The 26,681-nt window shown below is 38.9% G+C and overlaps 1 protein-coding gene across 1 annotated transcript; it reads left to right on the top strand.

Annotated features, from left to right (window-relative positions):
* Positions 1 to 224: 224 nt before the first annotated feature.
* nfkbie (nuclear factor of kappa light polypeptide gene enhancer in B-cells inhibitor, epsilon) lies at positions 225 to 26,554 on the top strand. Its single transcript, XM_057823547.1, has 6 exons — positions 225 to 990; positions 14,613 to 14,715; positions 18,301 to 18,511; positions 18,656 to 18,744; positions 25,563 to 25,811; positions 25,875 to 26,554. The coding sequence occupies exons 1-6, from the start codon at positions 671 to 673 to the stop codon at positions 25,941 to 25,943; spliced, it is 1,041 nt and encodes a 346-aa protein (XP_057679530.1). The 5' UTR covers positions 225 to 670; the 3' UTR covers positions 25,944 to 26,554.
* The last annotated feature ends 127 nt before the right edge of the window (positions 26,555 to 26,681 follow it).

The following is a 26,681-nucleotide window of genomic DNA, read 5'->3' as shown; positions in this document are numbered from 1 at the left end:
GTCATATAATTTTGTGCTGAGAAAAAAATACCATTGTTTAAAATTAAAAATAAATAAATAAATAAAAGCATAAGCAGTCATTCACAATGTAATTCATTACTTGAGTATTCTTCTGACAAAATACATTTTTTGGATGACTACTTTTACTTGAGTAATTTTATTTTGAAGTAAAGCTACTCTTACTTGAGTTAAATTTTTGGCTACTCTACCCAGCTCTGTCAATAAAACAAACGCTGTTACCGCGCATGCGCCGGTGGACAAATTTAGTTTTTGTTCTCTCTCTCTTTCTAGTCCTCACGCACCGGGGATTCCCCTTCTGACAAAAACGGCTCAGCTCTTCACATGTCAGCGCTTCCCCTTCTCGCATTGCTTTGCTCATATGCTCCTCACCCGGAACGCGACCGAATATCTCGACGACAGACAACCGCTTCGCTCTCTTGCCCGCGTCAGTAATGAGCATCGAAACTTTCAAAGGCGCCAGCACAACACGTCACGCCCGAGGAACCGTAGCGTTTGACGAACGTCTTCCAGTGGCATGAAAGGCACAAGGTATTGCCCTCAAATTTTCCTTCAAGCGGCGGTCTCTTCGTCCTCGGAGTCCCGGTCTCCGGCGGCGACCCCCGCCACCAGTCTTTGAATTTTATCCGGAAATTAGTCGGGGAGACCCGCTATGGCGAGCGGCGACTATCGCAAAGATGACTTTCTGGAGGAGAGCCGCATGGACTCGGGTATTGACTCTTATCGCTCCATGCTGAAGTCGGAGGAGCAGCAACGAGAGCTCAGCACCGAGATAAGCGGGCCACGGGACAAGTTTTCATCCGTGGAGGAGCGCTTGGATTCCTCTTATGGTTCGTCGTCGCTGACGGTGGAGAGCCTGGCAGAAATCGTGGAGGCCTGTAACATTGACACCGAGGAAGCACCAGCGACCAGCTCTGGACTCACTAAGGAAGAGGAGAACATTATCACATCCATCACTGAAGATGGGGATACGTAAGTTTGCCACAAATAAATTATGTCCAGCTTTGACAGCAAAAAAATAATAATCACAAAAAGCAAGGGTTTGCATGTACACTTTTAGCTGGGGACGGGACATTAATAAGACCAAACAGATTGTTGAACGAATATGACCTTAATTAAAATGTTCATATTTCGAAATGACCAAAGCAAAATAAATCTGTATTGACTTATACTAACTTTTATGTGAGTTGGTTCACGTGATACTACTAAGAAACATTTTGAAGTGGAAGTCCCTTTATTAAAAAGATGGAGCGCTATCAAGAATGGGTCCATTTCTGAGGGACACTGGAGCACCCCTAGACTCAAACTAAAGTATTGTAATTAGGGTTGTTCCGATCATGTTTTTTGCTCCCGATCCGATCCCGATCGTTTTAGTTTGAGTATCTGCCGATCCCGATATTTCCCGATCCGATTGCTTTTTTTTGCTCCCGATTCAATTCCAATCATTCCCGATAATTTTTCCCGATCATATACATTTTGGCAATGCATTAGAAATTTTTGGGCTGTCAAAATTATCGCGTTAACGGGCGTTAATTAATTTTTTTAATTAATCACGTTAAAATATTTGACGCAATTAACGCACTAGGCCCGCTCAGACAGATTTGAATGTCAGTACAGTGAAAGGCCAACTTGTTAATTGTGTTTTATGGAGTTTTTCCGCCCTCTGCTGGCGCTTGGGTGTGACTTGCATATGTTATGTGGCGTAATGTTGCCCTCTGCTGGCGATTCAGTGCAGCTGATTATTTGTATTTCGGCGCGCTTTTCTGACGTGATTATATGTCGACGCGAACTCACACTAATAGACAGTGCTATTCAGACCAGCTAACGTCCGCATCCAGTATTCAGTGGCAGTTCTCATAGCCCCATCACACTGTTTGTGTCTAATACATGCATCGCTTGTGAGTTATATTCCTCCTTTGTTTATATTCATGAGCATTAGATAGTTATTGATGATGTGTATTTGAATTTGTTCACATATATGGTGAAATGCAGTTACATTGTTAGATGCTTGTGAGCTAATTGGCTAGTGCTACTGCTCAAATGGACACGTGTGTGTACATTTTATGTTATTTTGTGATTTATGCAAGTTATTGACACATTGCCTTGTTATTTTCAGTTTTACAAAAATACAAGAAACGTGCTCCTGTCAAAAAGAGATGACTTCAGTAAAGCCCATGCAACTTTGCCACACCGTCTGATTTCTTTTTGGAACTTATGTTTGCTATCTGTCAATTTGTGTACTCACACACATTGAGGACAGAATAGGGCTACTAATTAATTTTTTAATTGAAAATTTTACAAATTTTATTAAAACGAAAACATTAAGAGGCGTTTTAATATAGCAGTTCTATAACTTGTACTAATGTTCATCTTTTAAGAACTACAAGTCTTTCTATCCATGGATCACTTTAACAGAATGTTAATAATGTTAATGCCCTCTTGTTGATTTATTGTTATAATAAACAAATACAGTCCTTATGTACCGTATGTTGAATGTATATATCCATCTTGTCTTTCCATTCCAACAATAATTTACAGAAAAATATGGCATATTTTATAGATGGTTTGAATTGCGATTAATTACGATTAATTAATTTTTAAGCTGTAATTAACTCGATTAAAAATTTTAATCGTTTGACAGCCCTAAAAAATATATATATATAAAACTCGGACGAATATATACATTCAACATACAGTACATAAGTACTGTATTTGTTTATTATGACAATAAATCCTCAAGATGGCATTTACATTATTAACATTCTTTCTGTGAGAGGGATCCACGGATAGAAAGACTTGTAATTCTTAAAGGATAAATGTGACTTGGATATTGTGACTAAATACTGCCATCTAGTGTATTTGTTGAGCTTTCAGTAAACGATACTGTAGCCAGACCCAAATGCATAATGGGAAGTGCAACCATGACAGTGCGTAGTGCTACCAATTGATATATCTTCTCTGCATTGGGAAATAACACAAGGTGTTAAGAAAAAGATCGATTACTACCTTCCTTCCTCACATTTCTTCCTACGATATTTCTAATCGTAGGGAGAGGGATTGTAATACTTTAGCCTATTAAAAAAGGCTCCAAAGGCTGCCAAAATTCACTCTGCTCATTTTATGCTGTAAAATGGTGCCATTACAGATTGAACGCGACAATGCGTGAGTGGGTCGTGCAGTGCATGCATTAATTGCGTTAAATATTATAATGTGATACATTTTTTAAAAAAATTCATTACTGCCGTTATCGGGATAAATTTGATAACCCTACCTTAAGCCTAAACTAAAGACTCTGGATGAGTGTAACATATTATGTCTGTAACGTTAAATACAGTTAGAAAACGATTTAATTTAAAAATATACAGTATATATATTTAAAAAAAGGCATATCCGATATTTTTTTGCCGATTCCGATACTTCCGATCGATTGGGACATCTCTAATTGCAATGTATAATAACCCAGATTGCAGACCGACGTTGAAAAGATGTTGGATCAACATTCCGCTCTCGATCTTATATCGTTCAATCAACGTCACTTTTGCACCCTCAATTAATGTTGTTTCAGCGTTGAAATCCTTACAAAACCTAAGCGTCATATTGATTATTAATATTATTGGAACAACGCTGAATCAATGTTATGTTTTCGACCAAAACGCCCGCTCATCCATAATCCAATGACTTTTCAATCATAGTTCCCGGTCAAACACATATCAACTATTTGTCAACATTAGTTCATCAGCTATAAAATGATGTTAATCCAACCATTGCCTGACATACCATAGAACAACGTTGTTTCAACGTCACTTGCCGTCGAAAATTTCAATGTCAAATAGGCCTGCAGCTATCGATTATTTTAGTAGGCAATTAATCGATGAACTAGTTAGTTCGAATAATCGAGTAATCGGATAAGGAACATAAATTAAAATACCTGACCTGAGGCTCAAATGGTATAAAAAAATAAATAAATGAGAATATATGTACAACAAAAGAACAATTGGCTAACTTGCATAGAAAAGTCCGTTAGTTTAAATGCTATAAAATGCCAACGTTTTTTTACAATGCTCTTAATAAATAGTTCAAAAACATATTTCCACAAAAAACGGCTAAATAGACAATACCTTTAAACTAAATTACGAATGCATTAAAAAAAAAAAAACATTAGCTGAAACCAAAAAAAATAGCTTATGTTGGTCTTAACAGGGAGCAGCTGGATTCAGCCAAGTGAAATGAGGCAGACTGGAGGGCAAAGTATCCACCCAAATCAATAAATGCACACACTTTCAAATCAAACCATTACAACGCCACTTTAATTAAATGAATACTCGAAGCAGCAAAATTTAATTAGAATATTTTTTTTCTTATCGAATACTTGAGTTAATCGATTAATCGTTGCAGCAGTAATGTTCACCATACTGATGATTTTGTTGGAAAATCAACATCTATTCAATGTCGGTCTATCTGGGATGTGAATTGGTTCATGTGATACTATGTTAGATTCAAACCTTGGTTTTCAAACCTACTAAAGAAACATTTTGAACTGCAAATCCTCTTAGGGCTGCAGCTACCAATTATTGTAGTAGTCGATGAATCGATTAGCTAGTTAATTCGAGTAATCAGATAAGAACATAAAAAATTAAAATACCTGAGCTGAGCCTCAAACGGTATAAAAAATTAAAAGGATCTTAGTTTACAACCCAAGAACTTACATTGCAAAGGTCTGCTAGCTTAAATACTATAAAATGCTCCCGTTTATTTTTCTACAAAACACAAATTGTTCAAACACAATTTCCCACAAAAAATGGCTAAATATACCTATAAACTAAATTACGAATGCATAAAAAAGATTCACTCAAACAAAAACTTAGCTTATGTTGGTCTTAACAGGGAGCAGCTGGATTCAGCCATGTGAAATGAGTTATATCTTATTCACTTGCCACTAGAGGGGAGTGTATTCACCCAAAATTTAAAAAAAAATAAAATAAATGCAAACAAACATTTACAATGCCACTTTAGTGAAATGAATACTCGAAGCAGCAAAATTTAATTTGAATCTTTTTTCTAATCAAATTACTCAAATTAATTGATTAATGGTTGCAGCACTACTTTATTTAAAAAAATAGGGAGCTATCCAAAATTGGGTCCACTTTTGGGGGACACTGGAGCACCCCAGACTCAAACTAACGTATTGTAATCCAGGGGTTTTCAACCCAGTCCTCAAGGCACACTGTGGGTCCTGGTTTTTGTTCCAGCCGATCCAGCAGAGACAGTTGAACCAATGAGGCTTCTGCTAAAACAAGCCACACCTGACTGCAATCAACTGATTGCACTTGTAAAACACCAGATTGGGGAAAAAGTGTTGTCATCTTGTTTGGTAAGAATGAAATCCTGCACCCACAGTGTGCCTTAGTGGAATAGGTTGGGGACCCCTGTTGTAATCTATGTGAGTTTGAAAAAAAAAAATCATGAAAAAAACGTGAGATATCCAAGGACCGATCTACATCTGGAGCATCCCAGACTACGAAAAGATTTGAACCAAAGAACTTTCATGAAATTCTGATGAGTAATTTCATTCCACAGATTTTTTTTTTCATGTCGGTTCATGTTCATGTCAAGTGGACCCATTCTTGCGACTTGCGCTCTGAAGCCACCGCGTTGCATTTGGGCAATGCACATAATGCAGACAATGATCCAAATGAGGGACTGCTAGCTTGACTTCGTTGTTCCTTGTGGAGGCTGGCCTGACCGTAGTAGTTTTGCAAGTTAGCAAATTCACACAGCTTAATGCTATGCTAACTCTGATGTAGGTCAGACTTTTAGTAGCAAAATTAGTGGTGTTTCCGCCACCTCCACAACATCGACGTCTTTTTACATTACTTACAGTGGCTTGTGCTGGCCGAAAATGACTTCTAATACCCTTCCTCTTCCAAGGGGGCAGAGGAGACGGCATGTTGTATTTCTGTCGGCTGGGTAGTGTGAGTGTGCGTCTGTGTCTGTGTGGCGGGAGGAGGGGGCTGGGGGTCAAGTCGTCAGCCAATGAAACGTGCGTTTGAGGGAGGAAAAAATGGACCGGCACATTCAGCAAGTGAAAAGGGATAAATGTAAGTCTGAACATAATAAACATAATTCACTTAATAATAGTAGGGTCTCTTCTAGAGGCGTGCGAACTTTCCGATTCTTAGATTATTCGCGATTCGGCCGTGGAAGATTCGAGAACGATTAAAAAATATCCAAATTCCGATTATTGAATTATACCAGGTAAAGCGGAAGTAAAACACAGTCAGCGCGGTCTTTGGGACGCAATGAGGAACGGACCGAGAGTAAATATCATGTTCAACTCATGCCGCTAGATAAAAAAAACAATCATACCTGACTGCGGCTGACAGCCGCTACAAACAACTAGAGCTGGGAATCTTTGGGCACCTAACGATTCGATTACGATTACGATTCAGATGGTCCGATTCGATTCTAAAACGATTATTGATGCACCCCCCCTTTTTTTTTTTTTTTTTTTTTTTTAATATTTTGTACATTTGTTCCAAAATTGTTCAAAAATACTCTCAGGCTAAACCAAACTACTATTTCAGTATCAAGTTAACATATAGCAGTAAACAAATATACAAAAATAACAGTAAATAAAAAACTCCAGTCCCCATTCTGTATCAGCAGCTTTAAACTACATTCAATTAATTTAATGTTGTGAATCAACCGTTAAAGTTGTTAAAATTGCTCCCGTTAATCCATAATTTCCCTTTTGTCAACTTTCGACATATGAAAGTTTTAAAACTATTTTAAAGATAGATTCAAGTCAATATTTTACCGATTTAGGAGTATTTTAGATAAAAAGTTAATTAGGTTTGCTTGGAAGGTTCGCTACAACAGCCTTGCAGAGAAGTGTACTGCTTTAAGATGGCGGCCGTTTACTACATCTGCATCTAGCTTTTTGTATATGTGCTGCAAACGCTATCGCTACCGTAGTGCATCTAGTCTTATATAAATGATATCTACCGTAACATTATGTGGATGACGTACTTTTGTAGCAGCTTCAGGTATGTTGTTGTGTTTTTTTTTATCTCGTGGCATGAGTTGAGCTAGAGCCGTGAGTTGAGCATTGGCATTACCTGAGGGGCCGGGTAATGAGAAGCATGATGTTTAGCTACTCTCGCTCCGTTGCTCATTGACCGCGCGGCACGCTGAGTGTGTTGTACTTCCGCTTTACTTGGCATATTTCAATAATCGGAATTTGGATGTTTGTGAATCGTTCTCGAATCTTCCACGGCCGAATCGCGAATAATCTAAGAATCGGAAATTTTGCACACCTCTACAAACAACGCCCAGTTGCTAGTTGCTACAGACATACGGCTACAGTAGATATCATATATATGTAGAACTAGATGCAAAATGACAGACGATGTCGGTGTTAGAACATGTATTATTGAACAGAGATGCAAAATGACAGACTTTCCGGCGTAAGTAAACAGCCGCCATCTTAAAGCAGTGGACCGCTCTAGAAGGCTCTGTTGTAGCAAACCTAATTAACTTTTTATCTAAAATACTCCTAAATTGGCAGAATCTTGGCTTGAATCTGTCTTTAAATGATGAAATAGTTTTAAAACTTTGACAAAAGTAGACAGAAGGGAAATTATGGAATAACGATAGCAATTTTAACAACTGCAACAGTTGATTCACAACATTAAATTAATTGAATGTAGTTTAAAGCTGCTGATACAGAATGGGGACTGGAGTTTTTTTGTTTACTGTTATTTTTGTATATTTGTTTACTGTTATATGTTAACCTGATACTGAAATAGTAGTTTGGTTTAGCCTGAGAGGATTTTTGAAAAATTTTGGAACTAATGTACAAAATATTAAAAAAAACAAAAAAAAAAAAAACAAAGGAGGGGGGTGCATCAATAATCGTTTTATAATCGAATCGGAGCCTCTGAATCGTAATCGTAATCAAATCGTTAGGTGCCCAAAGATTCCCAGCTCTAGTCTCTTCTATCTTTACAATATACGGGAAGACTATCTAAATTACCCATATAACTGAACTGAGTTTATAATGCAAATAAGGTGGCTTAAAAGTTGGTGGGGATAATTTGAGCGTCCTGAAAAGTTGGTAGTGTTATGTCCCTACTGTGCCTATGCAAACCTACGACCTTGACAAAAAGTAAATAGTTTATCATTTAGTCCCGCATTAAGAAATCGAATGCGAAAATGTGTGCTTGAAGAAAAGAGCCTTCACAAATGTGCTGAAGACACCAGTTTAAACAGTTTCAACCTTAAAATGGCCTTTATCTGGAATAAAAAGCAGGCTAAATTTCCACAAAAATAGTAACTCTAACACTTATTGTGTGAGTTGAAGTGTGTGTAAAAATATTTGTCTTTTTTCAGACTGAGAGATTGTGTTCTAAACAAAACAACAGATGATAGGCAAATATATCATGTCATGTCATTGCGTGATCTTTGCGTTCTAAACAAAACAACAGATGATAGGCAAATATATCATGTCATGTCATTGCTGGAAGATCATAGCAGTTACTAAGCATCCAATTTGCATGGTGTCCTGTGGCATACAATTTATCATTTATAGGCTTTTTTTTATCGTTGTAATTTCATTTTTTACAATGGCTAATCAACTACTCGGCATCTTAATTTACAAGTGCCCGATTTACGAGCCTTTTGAATCCTGAAACTTAATCCGTTTTTGATTTGTGTTGCCAAAATTTGACTTTACAAGCCAGCTTTGGCAACAAAGAGAAACTGCAGCAGCTAAAGTAGCCTGCAAGAAGCCCCACTATCAGATGTTCATTGAGAGGAACAAACAGTGACACACTCTCAAAGGAGGTGCTGCCTCACACCCAGACGCTCACGCTGAAATAACCAGCCAGCCTGACGCCAGCTCATGATGTCACTCTAAGGTCACATGCTTGGAAGACCCACAATCAACACACCAACTCTGCAGTACGGACGCATGGTTGTTTTTTTTCTCTATTAATACCCCGAGAATATTAAATTTGCCGGTTCTGCTGGTATGTAGGGGATTTCATATATAGTGGACTTGTCATGCATGCAGGCTGATTGCTATGAGGCTTTTGGGAGAGAAAACAGAAGTGAAAGAGAGGCCTGGACTTCCCCACGCAGCATAGACAAAGCTTATGCTGTGAGGGCGGCGTGGCTTGTTTTTTATTCAAGAAACTTGTTCATCAGGATAGCACAGTACTGGATTTGTGTTTTTCCCTTTATAACGATTATCATCGTTATTAGCGGTTATTGCAACACTGCGGAAAGACTTCTTGCAACTCTGTAATTCTTTTGCATCTTTTCAATTTGACTAATAGAAATGGCTTTATCATCCAATCTAGGCGGCATATACATCATTCCATCTCGTTGTCATGTCACCAGTGTGACTTGATTGAATTTGCAGGCTCTGTGTTACATCTACTGATGCATCTGGACACATTTTCAGTGATGTTCCTGGAATCGTCGGGTGATTCTGGTCATTCAACATCATGCACCCTCCTCCAGGTGACCTAACCGGGGTTGATCAGACCTCTGCTTGTGTCCAGATGGCTAGCTACCATGACACCATGGCTCCTCTCTTGAGCCACAGCCATCTTTGAGGCTCTCTGTGTCGCATCGGTTAAACTGCGAATGGCTCTCCCCTTGCTCTCTCCTTGACGCCTAGAATATTGAAGGCCTTGGCTAGAGAACTGGCTGCGAATCCCCTGCATCCGATTTCCAACTGGGATACATCTTGCTCTCTACCCAGCTTGCTGGCAATCACTAACCAGTTTCACGTACTTAACGAGTTTCTTCTCAAAGGCTTTCTCCAATCGATCTTGCCATGGGACCTTTAACTCCAGCAACACCACATGATTGGTGGACTCTGACACGAGGACAATGTTTACCACAGGGTGGTGACATGTTACTAGGGAACCTCAGTTGTCGACCGAGGTCCACCAGTAGCTGCCAGTCTCTTGCCGAAGCTAAAATGGCAGCAGATGTTCTTCTGGCAGGGGCTGCCTTTCCCTACCTTTGACAATGGTCATGGTTTTCCATAAAGAGATCCACGGATAGAAAGACTTATAGTTTTTAAAACATAAATGTTATTATGAGTTAAAATAATTTGATATTGAAACCCCTCTTGATGTTTTGTTTTCACATAATATGTAAAATTAGCTGCTTCCAGAGTATGACTGTAGTGACATAAGTCATCTGTTCAACTCTTTCAATTTGAACCCGAGAGGAACATTAATGAGCATGACAGCACTGTCGATATTTCACAAAACGAGTAGCAAAAGGAACAGGAAAGACGGGATGAGATAAGACGAGAGTAGGGGGGAAAAAATTATGTTCTGCCAAAATGAGCTACACCGGCGAAACGTCTTACAAGAGGCGAATTTCACACCTAAAGTACTACTGTGCGCTTTCAGCTTGTTATGTTTAGATGCATACTGACAGAACATACTAAAGATGCCTTGAGAAAAATACTTAAACGTAGTAATATCTAGAGCTGAAACGAATACTCGAGCAACTCGAGTAACTCGAGTTTAAAAACTGATCTGAGTAATTTTATTCCCCTCGAGGAATCGTTTAATTTTGCCAGCTCTAAGCATCACGTTTTGCCCGGACTACTTTTAATGCGGGACAATGCTCTGACGTCACGTGCGTATAGGAAGAAGCAATAATACCAGACTGCAGCCAACAGCAGCTACAAACTATTCCAACGTTGCTAAAAACTACGCCCGCATGATGCTACAGTTGTAGCAGGTAGCGTCTGATGCTACGTTGGTACCTCTCATAGATATCACATTTATATAGAACTAGATGCAAAATGACAGACTTGGCGGCATTAGTAAACAGCCGCCATCTTAAAGCAGTAGACTTCTCAGCGCTTATAAATACTGTCCAATCGTTACTGTCCCTTGCTCACGACACGTTAGCCCTGCGGAGGGCTAGGTTTCTATTAATTATGACTGCTGATGATGCGTGGCTAACGTGTCTCACATACAGGCTTTATTTAATCTATAAAAACATAGTGCTGTAGAGTGATGAGGGTGTAAAATAAAAACATAATAAAGCTAACTGTCAATTTTAGCTCAGTAGTCATTGCTGGATAAAACACGAAGTAGCACTGGTCCCCAATGTGCTCCAATACAGCTGGTGTTATACATTTATTTTTAACACTGCAAAAACTCAAATTCCTATCAGGACTTACAGTTTAGACTAACTTAAAATTTAGCTAGAACTTAAAAATAGCTTGACACAAATGGAAATTCAATTGAAACACGTGGGGAAAAACACCTAACTTTTAAGTGGTGTGTGTTATCAAGTGTAATGACAATTTTAGGTAAGAAAAAAAAGAGTTTAAAATTTTTCATAAGATCTAGAAGTTTTTTGAGTGAAAGCAGTGAATTAGTTTTTTTTTTTTTTTCTAGTTACATCTGAGATGCAATTGTTGGCTGTTTTCAACAGTGTACATCGAAAATGAAGACATCGATTGACTGAAATTGGTTCAATGCGAGATGAAATGTCTTGTTTTCTCATATATATTTTTAATTGCTCCCCCCCCCAAAAAAATGATCCGATTACTTGGTTGATCAATAGAATTTTCAGACGAATACTCGATTACTAGAATATTCGATAGCTGCAGCCCTAGTAATATCAAATAAGGGTGGTTTAAATATTCTACGTGACTAATGTGCTCAACGGATCAACAACCTCCTTTAAAGCTACCACAAGAAAACACAATGCTTAAAAGTATGAGAGAGAAACACATTCAAAAATTATTTTGAGGCAATGAAAAATAAAAGACTGAATAAAAAAACGAATCGTAAGTACTCGCCGCTTTTAACCGATGAGCACGTGTTGGACGTCTCGCTGCGTAGAAGGAATTGCAGTAACCTTGTAGTATTCGTCGAGTGACGGTGAGAATCAACTTCATCACCCCGATAGTCCATTGCGCGCATAAAACATGGCGCCCTCCGTAGGTCAAAACATGAACTAAATATTATAGATTTTTAAATCAATGGCAATACAGTATTTTATGTGTTTCTAATAACATATTTCAGTAAAAGAGAACAATTGTAGCTTATTAGCGCCTACAAGTCTTTAAGTCAGAGGTTCCCTTTAACTCTTTCACTCCCAGCCATTTTCACCAGAGCAAGGCCCTTCGCTCCCGGCCGTTTTTTCTGGATTTTGACTGATTTTGCAAGGCCCACAGAAAATTATGTTCTATTGCTATATAAACTTGGAACCCACCAAAAGAAAGATTAGACTCTCTTCTTTCAGCAGAAAAAAAGTAAGTTCGTATCTTTTTCCATTCTTTAGAAATCAGCATTAGAAAATAGCTTAGTTTGAGCAATTTTCCAATTTCTGATGAAAAAACGGAGAAAATGAGCTTTTTGTAAACGCATACATTTCAAACATAACTTTGACTTTAACAAAGCTATTTTTTTGCATTAGTTACATTCCAAACATCTGAATAATGTTTTCCTTTTACAAAATACCATGAACAACCAGACAAATAGAGCTTTAGATAGCAAAGTAACAATTTATTCACACACGACTACTGAGAGATGACGGTTTGTCGCCGAGATGACGCCGTTGTCGCCACGTCAGCTGTGTAAACTTTTCCCTCATCGTTGTCTGTCTCACAAAGATGAATTATTTTTGCATTTCTGCGGGGTCTGCTTGGCGAGCCGCTCCACGGGGGGTTTCACTCATTGTGCACGGTCGTCCAGCGCCTGGCGTCCCAGGCGTCCTCTCGTTGTTTTGTCGGGTCGGAGCACTGCCTGGCTTCATGCCGCCAGCGCTCTGACAAAGCTGCCCGACCGTTCACTGCTGTTGAATCGGTTGCCTGGTCTTCCAAAATGCGCTACGGCCCTCCAGTGGCCAGTTTTATTGCTTTAAAAGGGGTTTGGAGCGTTGTTCTTAGTTTCTCAGATACAGCGGAAGCTAAATTTGCTTCTTATTAAAAAAAACCCCACAAAAGACGTATAAATACGTTTGTGGGCCAGTGGAGCATTTAAAAATAGAACGTTTTTATACGTTTCTGGGAGCAAATGAGTTAAGGGTTGGGCGTGCTTTGCCCACACCAATCCAATGCTGATAGCTTCAGCAATGGTTTTAAGGACTTGTTCGTGCCTCCAACGGTACATTCCATCTCCAAGTGCCTTGGTGCAGCTTCTGAGGATATGCTCAAGGCTTCCTCGCTTAGAACACAAGGGGCAAGCTGGTGTTTTGCATAAGCCCCAACTGTGCAGATTTGATGGGCTGGGTAACACATCGTAAACTGCCTGGATAAGGAACTTAATGCACTGAAGCTCAGCTCTCCAGAGGCCGCCCATGTCACTCTCCTCTCCATCGCATCATTCTATCTTGTCCAAGCTCCCTGTTGTTTCATTGCTACGGCCATGCAGGTTCTTGGCTCCTCTTCAACTTTGTAATTCTTGTATCTTTTCAATTTGAGAAACAGCTTTATCTTCCAATCTAGGTATACATCATTCCATTTCATTGTCATGTCACCAGCCTGATTTGATTGAATTTCAGGCACTGTGTATCTTCCATTTAATTCGTTTTCAAATAGAAAAATAGCTAAATGTAGCAATTAGCAAGAAATATTTTTCATTATACGTAGTGAAATAAGATCACAAAATTGCTCTGATTTTCAATTTGACTTGACTACAGCTCATGTTTTTATTTTAAAATGAAAATGAATTGAACCGATGATTGACAGATTCTACAGACATTGTATTTGCAAAAATGTTGCTAAGTGTTTGACCTCATTTTGTTTCCGCTTGGTGCTCGTCAGATAATATGCCACATCAGTTTCAGTCATACACACAAAGTGTCAATATTTGCAAGCGGACAAACTGTAGCGCCGATTAAAAGAGCACCATACTCACTTTAGTTTTCCTCCGTGGGATTTTTTTTTAGTATTTAATCATCCAATGCTGACTCAAACCAGGAAGTCATGTCTTAAATGCAGACATTTGCGCGCATGGCTGACCCACTCGTCTGCGGTCATTTTGACTTTGACTTTAGTTTGGATGCGAATTGGTATAAAGTGTCACTTTGGATAGAACCATTAACCACATTATACGCAAAACAAAATGCCATGGCAACTGGTTTATGTATGAGCAAAACTTTGAAAACTATCAATCAAAAAGATGAAGGCTAACTTCATTATTTGGTCATTTAAGAAAAAATAGAATAAAGCTCGAACTGAAAATTTGATAAGTCAGCTGTAGTTGTAACTCATGCTTGTTTTCAGCAGTGTTTCACAAACTGTCTTGTTCTTTAGTCTAAATTAAGCTCTAATGCTTGGTTACATTTCCTGTCTTTTGCACACAACAAGGCAACATTTAATTTGCTACAACTTCCCCTTCAGACTTTGGGTTATTCTGTTTGTTCTTTGTAATAAACATTTGAAATGTTATTTTCCTTCAATTACATTAAAAGTATACAGTATGCTTCTTGTTAACCGCTGACAGTAGTAACGAATGATTAATAAGTTTAAACAAGTCATTGTGTCTGCTATGAAACATGCTTTTGCCTGCACTAAAATGTTCACATTTCTTCAACTCTTGTAGAATCCTGCACCTGGCCATTATCCATGAGGAAGCTTTAATTGCAAAACAGTTGATCCAACTATTTCCTAAAGAAGTCCTGGACATCCAGAACAATTTGTATCAGGTAATTTCTGGCATGACCGTGTGTTGAGTACTTTAGTAGCTAGTATGTTGGCATGGTGGGCTGTGGAAGTTTTTTTTTTTTAACCTGTATAATTCTAGAGAACTGTTGTTTCCTCTTTTATATGCAGTCAGGACCAGCCCCCCTTTGGTACGCCCTCTAGGTGGTTCTAGTGTTGGCTCACAAGTGGCTTTTGTGGAAACTCCCGTGCTCTTCCTCTGTAGAAATAGAACCATGACAGGCTGCGCAGGGAATTGTTACAGGCCTACAAGCTGTCTGATCAAGTTATTGCCTTAAGTTAGAGCCAAAGTGAAAATGGAGCACTCGTCTTGTCAGTGGAAACCTCAGAAAAGGCATAGTTAATACTCAGCAGTGACTCATTAACCCCTCTTCTCTCAACCAGTCCACTTTGCTTACCTAATTTCCTTTTAGTAGTCATTTGAATACATTCTAACATTTGTACAGTAAAAAAAAAAAAATGCAAACGTTTTTTTTTTTTTTTTAAAATAACATCCACCCACGCATATTGGCTAATCTTAGCTGCGTAATTCTTCATGTCTTTGATATGAGGCCCACATTGCCTGCACTAGGGATGCAGCTATCGATTATTTTAGTAATCGATTAATCTATCAACTACAGGGGGCAAATAAGTATTTAGTCAACCAGTAATTGTGCAGGTTTTCCCACTTGAAAATATTCGAGAGGCCTGTAATTGTCAACATGGGTAAACCTCAACCATGAGAGACAGAATGTGGGGCGGGGGGGGGGGGGGGGGGGGGGACAGAAAATCACATAGTTTGATTTTTAAAGAATTTATTTGCAAATCATGGTGGAAAATAAGTATTTGGTCAATACCAAAAGTTCATCTCAATACTTTGTTATGTACCCTTTGTTGTCAATAACGGATGCCAAACGTTTTCTGTAACTCTTCACAAGCTTTTCAAACACTGTTGCTGGTATTTTGGCCCAGTCCGCCATGCAGATCTCCTCTAGAGCAGTGATGTTTTGGGGCTGTCATTGGGCAACACGGGCTTTCAGCTCCCTCCAAAAATTTTCTATGGGGTTGAGATCTGGAGACTGGCTAGGCCACTCCAGGACCTTGAAATGCTTCTTACGAACCTGGCTGTATGTTTGGGATCATTGTCATGCTGAAAGACCCAGCCACATCTCATCTTCAATGCCCTTGCTGATGGAAAGAAATTTTCACTCAAAATCTCTCGATACATGGCCCCATTCATTCTTTCCTTTACACAGATCAGTCGTCCTGGTCCCTTTGCAGAAAAAACCCCCAAAGCATGACGTTTCCACCCCTATGCTTCATAGTGGGTATGGTGTTCTTCGGATGATATTCAGTATTCTTTCTCCTCCAAACAAGAGAATCTGTGTTTCTACCAAAAAGTTCTATTTTGGTTTCATCAGACCATAACACATTCTCCCAGTCCTCTTCTGGATCATCCAAATGCTCTCTAGCGAACCGCAGACGGGCCTGGACGTGTACTTTCTTCAGCAGGGGGACAAGTCTGGCAGTGCAGGATTTGAGTCCCTGGCGGCGCATTGTGTTACTGATAGTAGCCTTTGTTACTGTGGTCCCAGCTCTCTGTAGGTTATTCACTAGGACCCCCCGTGTGATTCTGGGATTTTTGCTCACCGTTCTTGTTATCATTTTGGGGTGAGATCTTGCATGGAGCCCCAGATTGAGGGAGATTATCAGTGGTCTTGTATGTCTTCCATTTTCAAATAATTTCTCCCACAGTTGATTTCTTTACACCAAGCGTTTTACCTACTGTAGATTCTGTCTTCCCAGCCTGGTGCAGGTCTACAATTTTGTCTCTGGTGTCCTTCCACAGCTCTTTGGTCTTGGCCATAGTGGAGTTTGGAGTGTGACTGACTGAGGTTGTCGACAGGTGTCTTTTATACCGATAATGAGTTAAAACAGGTGCCATTGATACAGGTAGCGAGTGGAGCCTCGTTAGACCTCGTTTGAAGAAGTTAGACTTCTTTGAAAGCCGGAAATCTTGCTTGTTTGTAGGTGACCAAAGGTTGTGGTGGTTGACTAAATACTTATTTGCCCCACTGTAGTTAGTTTGAATAATGGAGTCATTGGATTAGGAACATTTAAATGTGCTGCAGAATAATTTTTAGGAGATTTAAAACAAAGGTTTGCTAAGATTTCACTTTCAAAAGATGCAAATGCAAATACAAAATAAAATTCCAGAGCGTTTCTTCAAACTATTTAGAATTGTACTTTCATTTTTAAAAAAAATAAAAAAATTCCTGATCTTAGCCTTAAATGGTATAAAAAAAATTGATAACTGAGGATTGTGGTGTGACGCTGCACGTAGTGTAGCATAAGCGCACCAAGCGAAGCGAGTCCCATGATTTTTGAGCGGACCAGAGTTTGTTTATTGGTCCGAACTAGATTTAGATGCATGTTCATATTTACAAAATGAAGCGAATTATCTGAGAAAAAGGACTCTGGATCAAACAGTGCGTGTGTGAAAGTGTGAAGTGGCCTAAGTACAACAAGAACAACTGGCTTACTTGCATAGCAAAAGTCCGTTAGCTTAAATGCTATAAAATGCTAAAAAAAAAAAATTTAAACAATGCTTTTAATAAATCATTCAAACATATATTCCCACACTAAAAAACTGCTAAATAGACTGATGAACTAAATAACGAATACATAAAAAATCATTAGCTCAAACAAAAACTTACCTTACGTTGGTCATAATAGGGAGCAGCTGGATTCATTTTCATATTCACTGTTGCCATTATAAGCCAGTGTATCCATCCAAATTAATAACATTAAATGTAAACACTTTCAAAACAAACCATTGCAACGCCACTCTAATGAAACAAATCATCGAAGCAGCAAAATTTGATTGAAAGGTTTTTTCCCTATAGAATTATTCGAGTCAATTGATTAATCCTTGCAGCTCTAGCCTGCAACATATCAATGCTCATCCAACAGAAACTGTCATTGAAGTATTCTCTGCATTGGTCAATTTTCATCAAGTTCATCATGCCAAACATGCCAAAAGTGGCTTATTGAATGTAGGGCTTCAGCCATCGATTATTTTATTAGTCGATTAATCGATTAACTAGATAAGGAAGAGATATAAGTACAACAAAAGAACAACTGGCTAACTTGCATAGCAAAAGTCCGCTAGCATAAATGCTATAAAATGCTAACTTTTTTTTTTTTTTTTTTTTTAAACAATGCTTTTAAAAAATGGATCAAACAGATACTCCCACGAAAAATGGCTAAATATGCGAATAATCTACTTTACGGATCTATTAAAAAACATTAGCTAAAACAAAAACTTAGCTTAGGTTGGTCTTATCAGGGAGCGGCTGGATTTAGCCTGGTGAATGAGATATATACACTGTTGCCCACAAAGGGCATTGTATCCACCCAAATCAATAAAACTAAATGCAAACACTTTCAAAACAAACCATTACAACGCCACTTCAATTAGTCGAATACTCGAAGCAGCAAAATGTCATTCGAATCTTTTTTTTCTAATCCAATTTCACAAGTTAATCGATTAATCACTCCAGCACTAATTAATGCTTATATTTTTGCAGAGTCCTTTGCATCTAGCCACCTACTTGAACCTAACTGATGTGGTCAAGAGCCTGGTGGCCAAAATGGTCAGCATTGACTTACAGGACCAGGATGGAAATACAGCGCTCCATGTGGCCTGTCATCACGGCCTAACCTCGTGTGCCGCGGAGATGACCAGTGAGATGTCTCCCAGCAAGCTGACAAGAGTCCTGGAAACCCAAAACTGGAGAGGTGAGGTATAACTGCTTCATGACGTTGCCATGCACGTCTCTTGTTTTTACTAATCTCATCTGGCCTTTTGTTGTTTCGGAAAACCGCTAATATCACGTCTGTCATTTATGTTCCACATTTCAAACCACAAAAATCCACTTGCAGGTCTTGCCTGTCTTCACTTAGCAGCGCTCAGCAGGCAACACCAGATTATGAAACTCTTGCTGACGAAAGGCGCAGACCTTAATATCCAGGTTTGTGTAACCGATTGCTTTTTTGTTGTTACAAGAAAATGTGGTGGTTTTAGTGGTTTATCCCCTGTTAGTATTAAGAGGGCACCAGCCACATTTAACGTGCAGGTAACAAAGTGGATTTTTTAATTCTGTTTGTACTGCAGCTGATTTTGCAATAGCCTAAGGCTCTTCAACCGTTGTTGTACAAGGGTCATTTAATAAATAAGGTGAATTTTTCGGTATAAAGACTTCTAATAGAGATAGAAGCTTACTTTTATTAATGTAATTTCTCGCACTGTCACAAACTTTTCTCATCTGTGCACAATCTTTGGACTGATGTCTCAACCAGTCGCTCACAACACTTTTGACTTCATCGACACTTTCAAATTTTTTCAGCTGAAACGTGGCACCATACTAGTGTTGTTTTTGACAGCCCTTTTAATATTTGTTTTAGTCTCAGACTTTTGGATGCAAATATGTATTAGTCTTAGTCATATTTAAGTGATTTCAAAATGTGTTTGTCTATGTCTAGTTTTAGTCGACGAAATCGCACACAGATTTTGGGTAGTTTTAGTCGACAGTTACTGAAATTGTTTTTGTCTGTAAAATTCCAACGTTTTAGTCCAAAAATAAATAAAGGTTTCCAACAATTTTCAACGAACATAGACAGACGAGCACATATTGTAGCATCTACAAGGACAACGCCAACTTGGTGATGATAATACATACCCACCATGAGAGGCCGTACATCATTGTTAATTAAATCCACCTGTAAGCCACTAAGTGTATGTAAAAGAATGTTGTCCAAGCGTTTAACACTGGGATTTTTTTTTTTTTTTGTTGCTATTCTGAGAGTCTAGCCAGAAGTTGCAAGCAATCATTATTTCCCAGTAATTGCTCATCAACCAAACAAAGCAGCCGAAGTGGGCTATTAGTGAAATGCCATTTCGCCAACTGGCTCTCCTCTAGATTTACTGACTAGAAAAGCCAAGTGGCTCTGCTTTAGGGGCAGTTTACATGGCGTCTCTGCCACACAAAGACGCAATGACTGATTAGTGGACTCGCCTTGCGTGCATATGGTGTCGGCAAAGACGGAGGGCGAAGACGAAAAATTCTGAATCCTACCTCGAAAGTGGAGGAATTCGATTGCGGGGGGTTGAGGGGGGGTTGCTTCGTATGAATATCAAAAGCTCCCGCGGCGCCAGACCGCGCCGATAACGTCAGCACTCGTACATGTCCCATTGGGCTTGCGCAGCGGTGCTACTAAACATTAAAAACAGCAAATATGGCGCAATGTCGGCTTTAAATGACTGTTTTATTAATATTTTTAAATTAAGTATGTTCAATGTTTCCATTTTTGTGCCTTTTTGGAAAAAAAAAAAAAAAAAAAAAAAAAATTCCCGGGCTGAGGGGCTTGTTGGGGTCAAAGTGCATCATTCGCTGTCACCTTGTAAATCTGCACTGCCCCCTAGGGCCTGGCATGAATACTACATCGTTTTCATTCGGAATTTCGACATTTTTCGAATGGAGACGGGCCCATATAAATACAAATTTGAAATTGTATGCCATGTAAACGGCCCCTTAGACTGTCCAGTGTTTTAAGAGAACGCTTGCCATTCTGAAGCAAATGCTAACGCAAATGCTACGCTAACACTAGAAGTTACATTTGGCATCTGATGATCACTCAGCACAGACCTTTAAAGCAGCGTTGCATATTCTCTCTTGCCAAGGTAAAAAAACCCCAAATCTTACCTTGTTTCCAAACAAGCAAGATGGAGCCTAGCTTTAGACACATCCTAAACTCCGGTGAGGAGAGTGACAGAGAGGCGCAGCACATCTCACATGTATGACACGACCCAAATACTGCTTTGATGCAAGCTGATGTACTCCACGTACAATATGAACATTTCACGCATTGTGAAGATATGACAGAAACTATATAGCATTTTTGTCTCGTCATATCGTCACAGGAAAATTGGCATTTGTTTCGTAATGTTCTAGTCTCCCTAGCCACGATTTTAGCTCGTCATCATGACGTCATTGTCATGAAAAAATTGTTCGCCAATGAAATATTTTCGTTAGCATCATTGTGGAGAAAAACAATTGTGCACCATACATAGTTGACATTCACTTATGAATTTCAACTCGTTTGAACCCTTCAGCAACCAAAAACTTACCTACGGACCGCTGTTCAATCCTGGAGCATGCTTCTTGGTCGGCCATCTTTGTTTTGTTTTTGTTTTTAATCTGCAAAAGAAATTGAAACCATGTGAAAACGAAGTAAAACCGAAAAATATTCAGTAAAGTAAGATTCTATCTGTATTAGAAGTCCTTATACCGAAGAATTCACCTTATTTATTGAATGAGTTTTATACTATTAAAAATATAATACCGTAATTTTTGGACTATAACCCTCTAGTTTTTTCCCTCATTTTGAGTCCTGTGGCCTATAGTCCAGTGAGGCTTATTTGTTGATTTATTGGTTGATTTACACTTTATTTATATAGCGGCGTCATAAGACTGCCATAAGACCGTCATAATAATGACATGACAGCATCATGGGTATTGATGAATGCTTATGACCAATGTCATTCAGTGTCATCCGGCAAATTATGTCACTAGCTCCATTTATGTGCAGCTCGAATGTTTTACATCCATTCAAAAGTGAAATCATTTGCCGGATCACACAAAATGACATCTGCCATAAGCATACATTAATGCTCATGACAGTGTCATGTAATAATTAAGATTGTCAAAAGACCATCATATCGCACCACTGTCAAATAAAGTGTTACCAAATGCTGTAACTAGCAATTAATGAAACAACTGGAACAGTATCTGAAGAAATAATTAGCACAGAACATAAATTTGAATTGTTATTTACATCTGTAGCCTTGCAATACATGCTAGGAGGCATGTTGGACGACAACAGTGTTTACTAGAGGTGGGAATCTTTGGGCACCTAACAATTCGATTACGATTCAGAGGCTACGATTAGATTATAAATCGATTATTGATGACAACCCCCCCCCCCACCCCCCCACCCCCCGCTATTAGCTGCTTTTAATGTTTTGTACATTAGTTACAAAAATTGTAAAAAAAAAAATAATAATAATAATAAAAAATACTAAATAAAAAAGCATCACAGGCTTAAATAAATAAATAAACATTCAATTAATTTAATGTTGTGAATCAACCGTTAAAGTTGTTAAAATTGCTCCCGTTATTCCATAATTTCCCTTTGTCTACTTTCGACATGTGAAAGTTTTAAAACTATTTTAAAGATAGATTCAAGTCAATATTTTACCGATTTAGGAGTATTTTAGATAAAAAGTAAATTAGGTTCGCCTGGAAGGTTCGCTACAACAGCCTTGCAGGGAAGTCTACTGCTTTAAGATGGCGGCCGTTTACTAACGCCCGCATCTAGCTTTTTGTACATATGTTGCTAACGCCACCGAGTCTATTTTGCATCTAGTCCTATATAAATATGATATCTACCGGACCATTATGTGGATGTACTTTGTAGCAGCTGTCTGCAGCAGTCAGGTGTATTGTTGTTTTTTTTTATCTCGCGGCATGAGTTGAGCTAGAGCCGTGAGTTGAGCATTGGCATTACCCGAGGGGCGGAGTAATGACAAGCATGATGTTTAGCTACTCTCGTTCCGTTCCTCATTGCGACCCGAAGACCGCGTGGCGCGCTGTGTTTTACTTCTGCTTTACTTGACATATTTCAATAATCGGAATTTGGATGTTTGCGGATCGTTCTCGAATCTTCCACGGCCGAATCGCCAATAATCCAAGAATCGGAAATTTCGCACACCTCTAGTGTTTACAACAGTGTTTACAGCAGGTGGCATCAGAGGTTGACTGCCTCCTCCAAGGGAGCAGTGATGGTTCAAAATGTTTGAACCATGCTTCAAAAGGTTTCATTTGGCCATCACTTGATGCAATGAAGCTTTGAACCAATTGGCTGCAAAGCGTCATTACTTCAAAATGCTTCATTTGGCCGTCACTGCTCCCTTCACGATGGTTCATTTGGTCTTATGACAGTCTTGTGACGGCGCTGTCAAATAAAGTGTTACCCGTTAATATCTTTTGTTGTAAATATCCCATAATACAGAAAGGACAGCTGCGGTTTATAGTCCGGTGCGGCTAATCTATGAACAAATGCCATTTTCGGGTCAAATTTGGTGGGTAGTGGCTTATAGCCAGGTGCGCCTTATAGTCCGAAAATTAAGGTACATTTAACTGCACAAAGCTCATCATGCACTAACCTATTACAGTACCTGTACAATTCTCACTGTCAATCACAAATCATAGACTTTAATATGAGTTGCAAGAAAGCTCCTACAGACATTGTGGCATGGGGGCTAAGCCAGGCAGAGCGTCGTTGGAGCTTTTACTGAGCTAAACTCAAACAAACACTGCGTTCTAACGCCGACTTTAGGTGGAAACAGGACGAAAGTTTTAGTGCATACGAGCTGGCTGGAGTGTCTCGAGTGATTTAGTCTAGGGTTTAAGGTAATTTTTACATAAAATAGGACCGTACATGTATTTTGAAACATTGTGAAAAAAATGACATGAATTAAAAAATTATCGTAACTTTTGCTTGAAATATTTATGTAAAATGAATGAATGTAAAAAGAATGCACTTGACACTGCGGGGGGGGGGGGGGGGGCATGAATGGTTATGTAAATTTATCAATATTTATTATTATTTATGGTGGGATTGTGGGGGCACTGGGGACACTTTACCTTTATATTGCTCTGCACCAAGCACTTTAATGGAAACTAACCCATAGTATTATTGTTGAAACTCCAATCTGAATTTCGTTGTTATCTTGACAATGACAAATAAACTCTGAATCTGAATCTGATAACTACTCAGTTTTTTTGCTTTTAACCAAGAATCTAGACTGTTTTACGTTAATATCTATAGAAATTCCGAGATTTACGCAATTATTTACAAGAATTTTCAACTTAAAAAACTCTTTGGTTTGTGATGGCCGCCATGTTGGGTTTTGTATCCATACACAATAACTTTACATTCAAATAATCAGTTAATTTTGGGCCAGCTGCCTGTTTTTTTTTTCAAAATTGCACTATATGAAAAAAAATTACCGGTAAGTCACTATTTCGGGCAATAAAAAAAAGAAAAAGAAATGTTAAATATTGCTATTGATCCTGAAAATATAGATGATTATCTCTGCATTTTGTGATTTTTGTGCATCCACCGTAAAATCTGAGTATTTTATAGCCATTTTAAGTTTTGTTAGACTTATATAAAAATAATCGGGATTTTATTAGGGAACAAATGTGATTTTTTTGGGGGGGTTTGTTTTTGTTATGCCGCTGCTCATGGAGACTCATATATGCCTAAGGGAGGTGTCTGTTTTGGTTTTAAGTCGCTAGCGGCTTTGGTTTTGAAAGTAGTATAGTTTTTGAAGATAGCCCCCCTACTATTTTTTTGCAACTAATGAAGGATCGGTTTCCTCCTAAGAAATCTGGGAATGTGTATAGTCATACATTTTTTAAATCACGTTCCTTTTGCGTCCTGTTTGTCAGTCCTTTCATGTGAACTTGATGTACTTGTGCACAGCTGATAGTGATATGAGCTAGCCACAGCGCTGCTGCAGAATTCAGAGTCATAATTAGATCTGAGATATGTTTTTGATGGAAGTCATAGGGGAATATTCATCAGCTCGGAAACTACCACGGACATTCCTGTTGCTTTATATCACTACACAATGATATCCCACATCTCACGAGCAGTGTTGTTAATAACGGCGTTAGAATATAACGGCATTACTAATGGCATTATTTTCTCCAGTAGTGAGTAATCTAATTAATTACTTTTCTCATCTTGGCAATGCCGTTTCCGTTACTGAGGCGGGAAAGGCGTGCGTTACTATGCGTTATGATGTTGGTTGACTTCCGCGAGAAAAGTCTGGAAAAAGACCGACTCACGGAGACGAGAGAGCAGAGCAGGAGTGCGGAGCAGCCAAGGGAGTGTGACGCCGTTGCAACCGCGATGCTACTATGCTAGGTGGCTCCAATAACACCTGACTGTACCCGATAGCCTACAAACTACGCCCACATGATGCTTCGGTAGATATCACATATACACAGAACTAGATGCAAATGACAGACACGGCGACATTAGAAACATATAATAAAGAACTAGATGCGTTAGTAAACAGCCGCCATCTTAAAGCAGTAGACTTCTCATGAAGGCTCTGTTGTAGAGAACCTTCCTGGCGAACCTAAGTCACTTTTTATCTAAAATGCTCCTAAATCGGCAAAACTTCACTTAAATCTATCTTTAAATGATGAAACAATTTTAAAACTTACATGTCAAAAATAGACAGAAGGGAACTAATGCAATAACGGGAGCAATTTTACCAACTTTAACGGTTGATTCACAACATTAAATGACTTCCACACATAGCAAAGGTTATTATCTAGTTATCCCAATATCCGCAATACCCCTCTGTCTAGTTAAGTTTAGGGTAAAGAATTGGGCTAGGGCCAATTGTCCCAAAAACCCTTTAAACTTCAGATTGGTTGACCAGTTTTTAGTTAGTTTTTTTTTTTTTTTTTTTTTTTTTTTTTTTTTTTAGGAAAAAAAAAACATGAACATTATCACCAGTTACTTTGTCAAGTAACTAATTACTTTTACATTCAGGTAACTGAGTTACTAACGCAATTACTTTTTGGGAGAAGTAATTTGTAACTGTAATTAATTACTTTTTTAAAGTAAGGTTAACAACACTGCTCACGACCACAAAAATTGTTCTTGGTGAAGATATTTAGCTATTTTTGCCGTCTCTGCCCTCCAGGAGGGGACCAGCGGCAAAACGGCACTTCATCTCGCTGTTGAGATGAACGACGCCATGACGGTGAAGCTTCTGCTCAGCAGTGGAGCCAACGTAGACGCCGCCATGTTCAACGGCTGTACGCCACTTCATCTCGCCGTGGGGAGGCAGGACGCCACCATCGCCAATCTCCTTTGCCAGTCTGGTGCAGATACCATGCTGCGAAACTTGGAGGACGAGACGGCGTTGGACCTGGCCGATGGGAATGACGATGTAAGTTCAAATTGTGTCCAGTAACGCTGCAGTGTTGCTGTAACACTACTTTGTTTGTTTCAGATTCTCGCCCTATTTCCTTTCGATGACATTCAGATCTCGGGGAGGTCAGTGGTTGGTGTGAAGTTTTAAGCTACTTAGCTTAGCTTTCTGCATTACAGGCTACATGAAAGCGAGACAGAGGCTTACTGCACGCCGACTGCAAACTTTCGTCTGCAAAACTGTTTCAATTGTACTATTTGCGGTACTCTGGAATTGTAATCTGTCTCCATATGTTTTATAGATAAACATTTGCATAACATGAACTTGTTTCTGGGAGAAAGGCACCGTTCTGCTTTAACATCTTTGACTTGAACACTGAAAAAAAAAAAGCTTAATACTCTGCTCTTTACAGTCACGTTGCATCAGCAGTTCCATTCAAATCTCTTCAAAGATCTACCTCTTTCTCAGCATTTAGTTGCTTTTTCAAATGGCTATCCCGTTTTTTTTTTCTTCTTTTTTTTCTCAATTTCACCATTCATGTATTTGTTTGGCTGCTTTTTTAAAGCACATCTTTTTGCTAAAGCAAGGCTTCATAACCCCATTTGGAATTGTAATGTATTACGATATTAAGTTGTTTGAAGTTTAGATTTTTGCTTTAGTCTTTGGTGTCAATTGCACTGGCATGACTAGCTGATAAGTCATTTCATGCTCATTTATTTTGTAATAAAATGGACTATAAGATCATTGTATAGTGTTCCTTACTTAATTCTTTGACAACTGTTGCAGGGATGACCAAGGCATTTCCTATACTCTGTTGCTGAATAATGGTTCAGGCTGTATATATACAGTGCCAGCCAAAGGTATTCGCACCCCTGCAATTCTGCCAGG

This window comes from Corythoichthys intestinalis, chromosome 19, assembly GCF_030265065.1.
Source record: "Corythoichthys intestinalis isolate RoL2023-P3 chromosome 19, ASM3026506v1, whole genome shotgun sequence".
Lineage (NCBI taxonomy): Eukaryota > Metazoa > Chordata > Actinopteri > Syngnathiformes > Syngnathidae > Corythoichthys > Corythoichthys intestinalis.
Note: the sequence above shows the minus strand (reverse complement) of the source record. Positions and strands in the feature narration are given on the sequence as shown.

What these genes read in the sequence shown, in the direction of transcription:
- nfkbie (XM_057823547.1), top strand. Translation starts at nt 671, where the DNA reads ATGGCGAGCGGCGACTATCGCAAAGATGACTTTCTGGAGGAGAGCCGC. An exon ending in GCGCAGACCTTAATATCCAG is followed by an intron (nt 18,745 to 25,562) that starts GTTTGTGTAACC and finishes TCTGCCCTCCAG; the next exon opens with GAGGGGACCAGCGGCAAAAC. An exon ending in TGGCCGATGGGAATGACGAT is followed by an intron (nt 25,812 to 25,874) that starts GTAAGTTCAAAT and finishes TGTTTGTTTCAG; the next exon opens with ATTCTCGCCCTATTTCCTTT.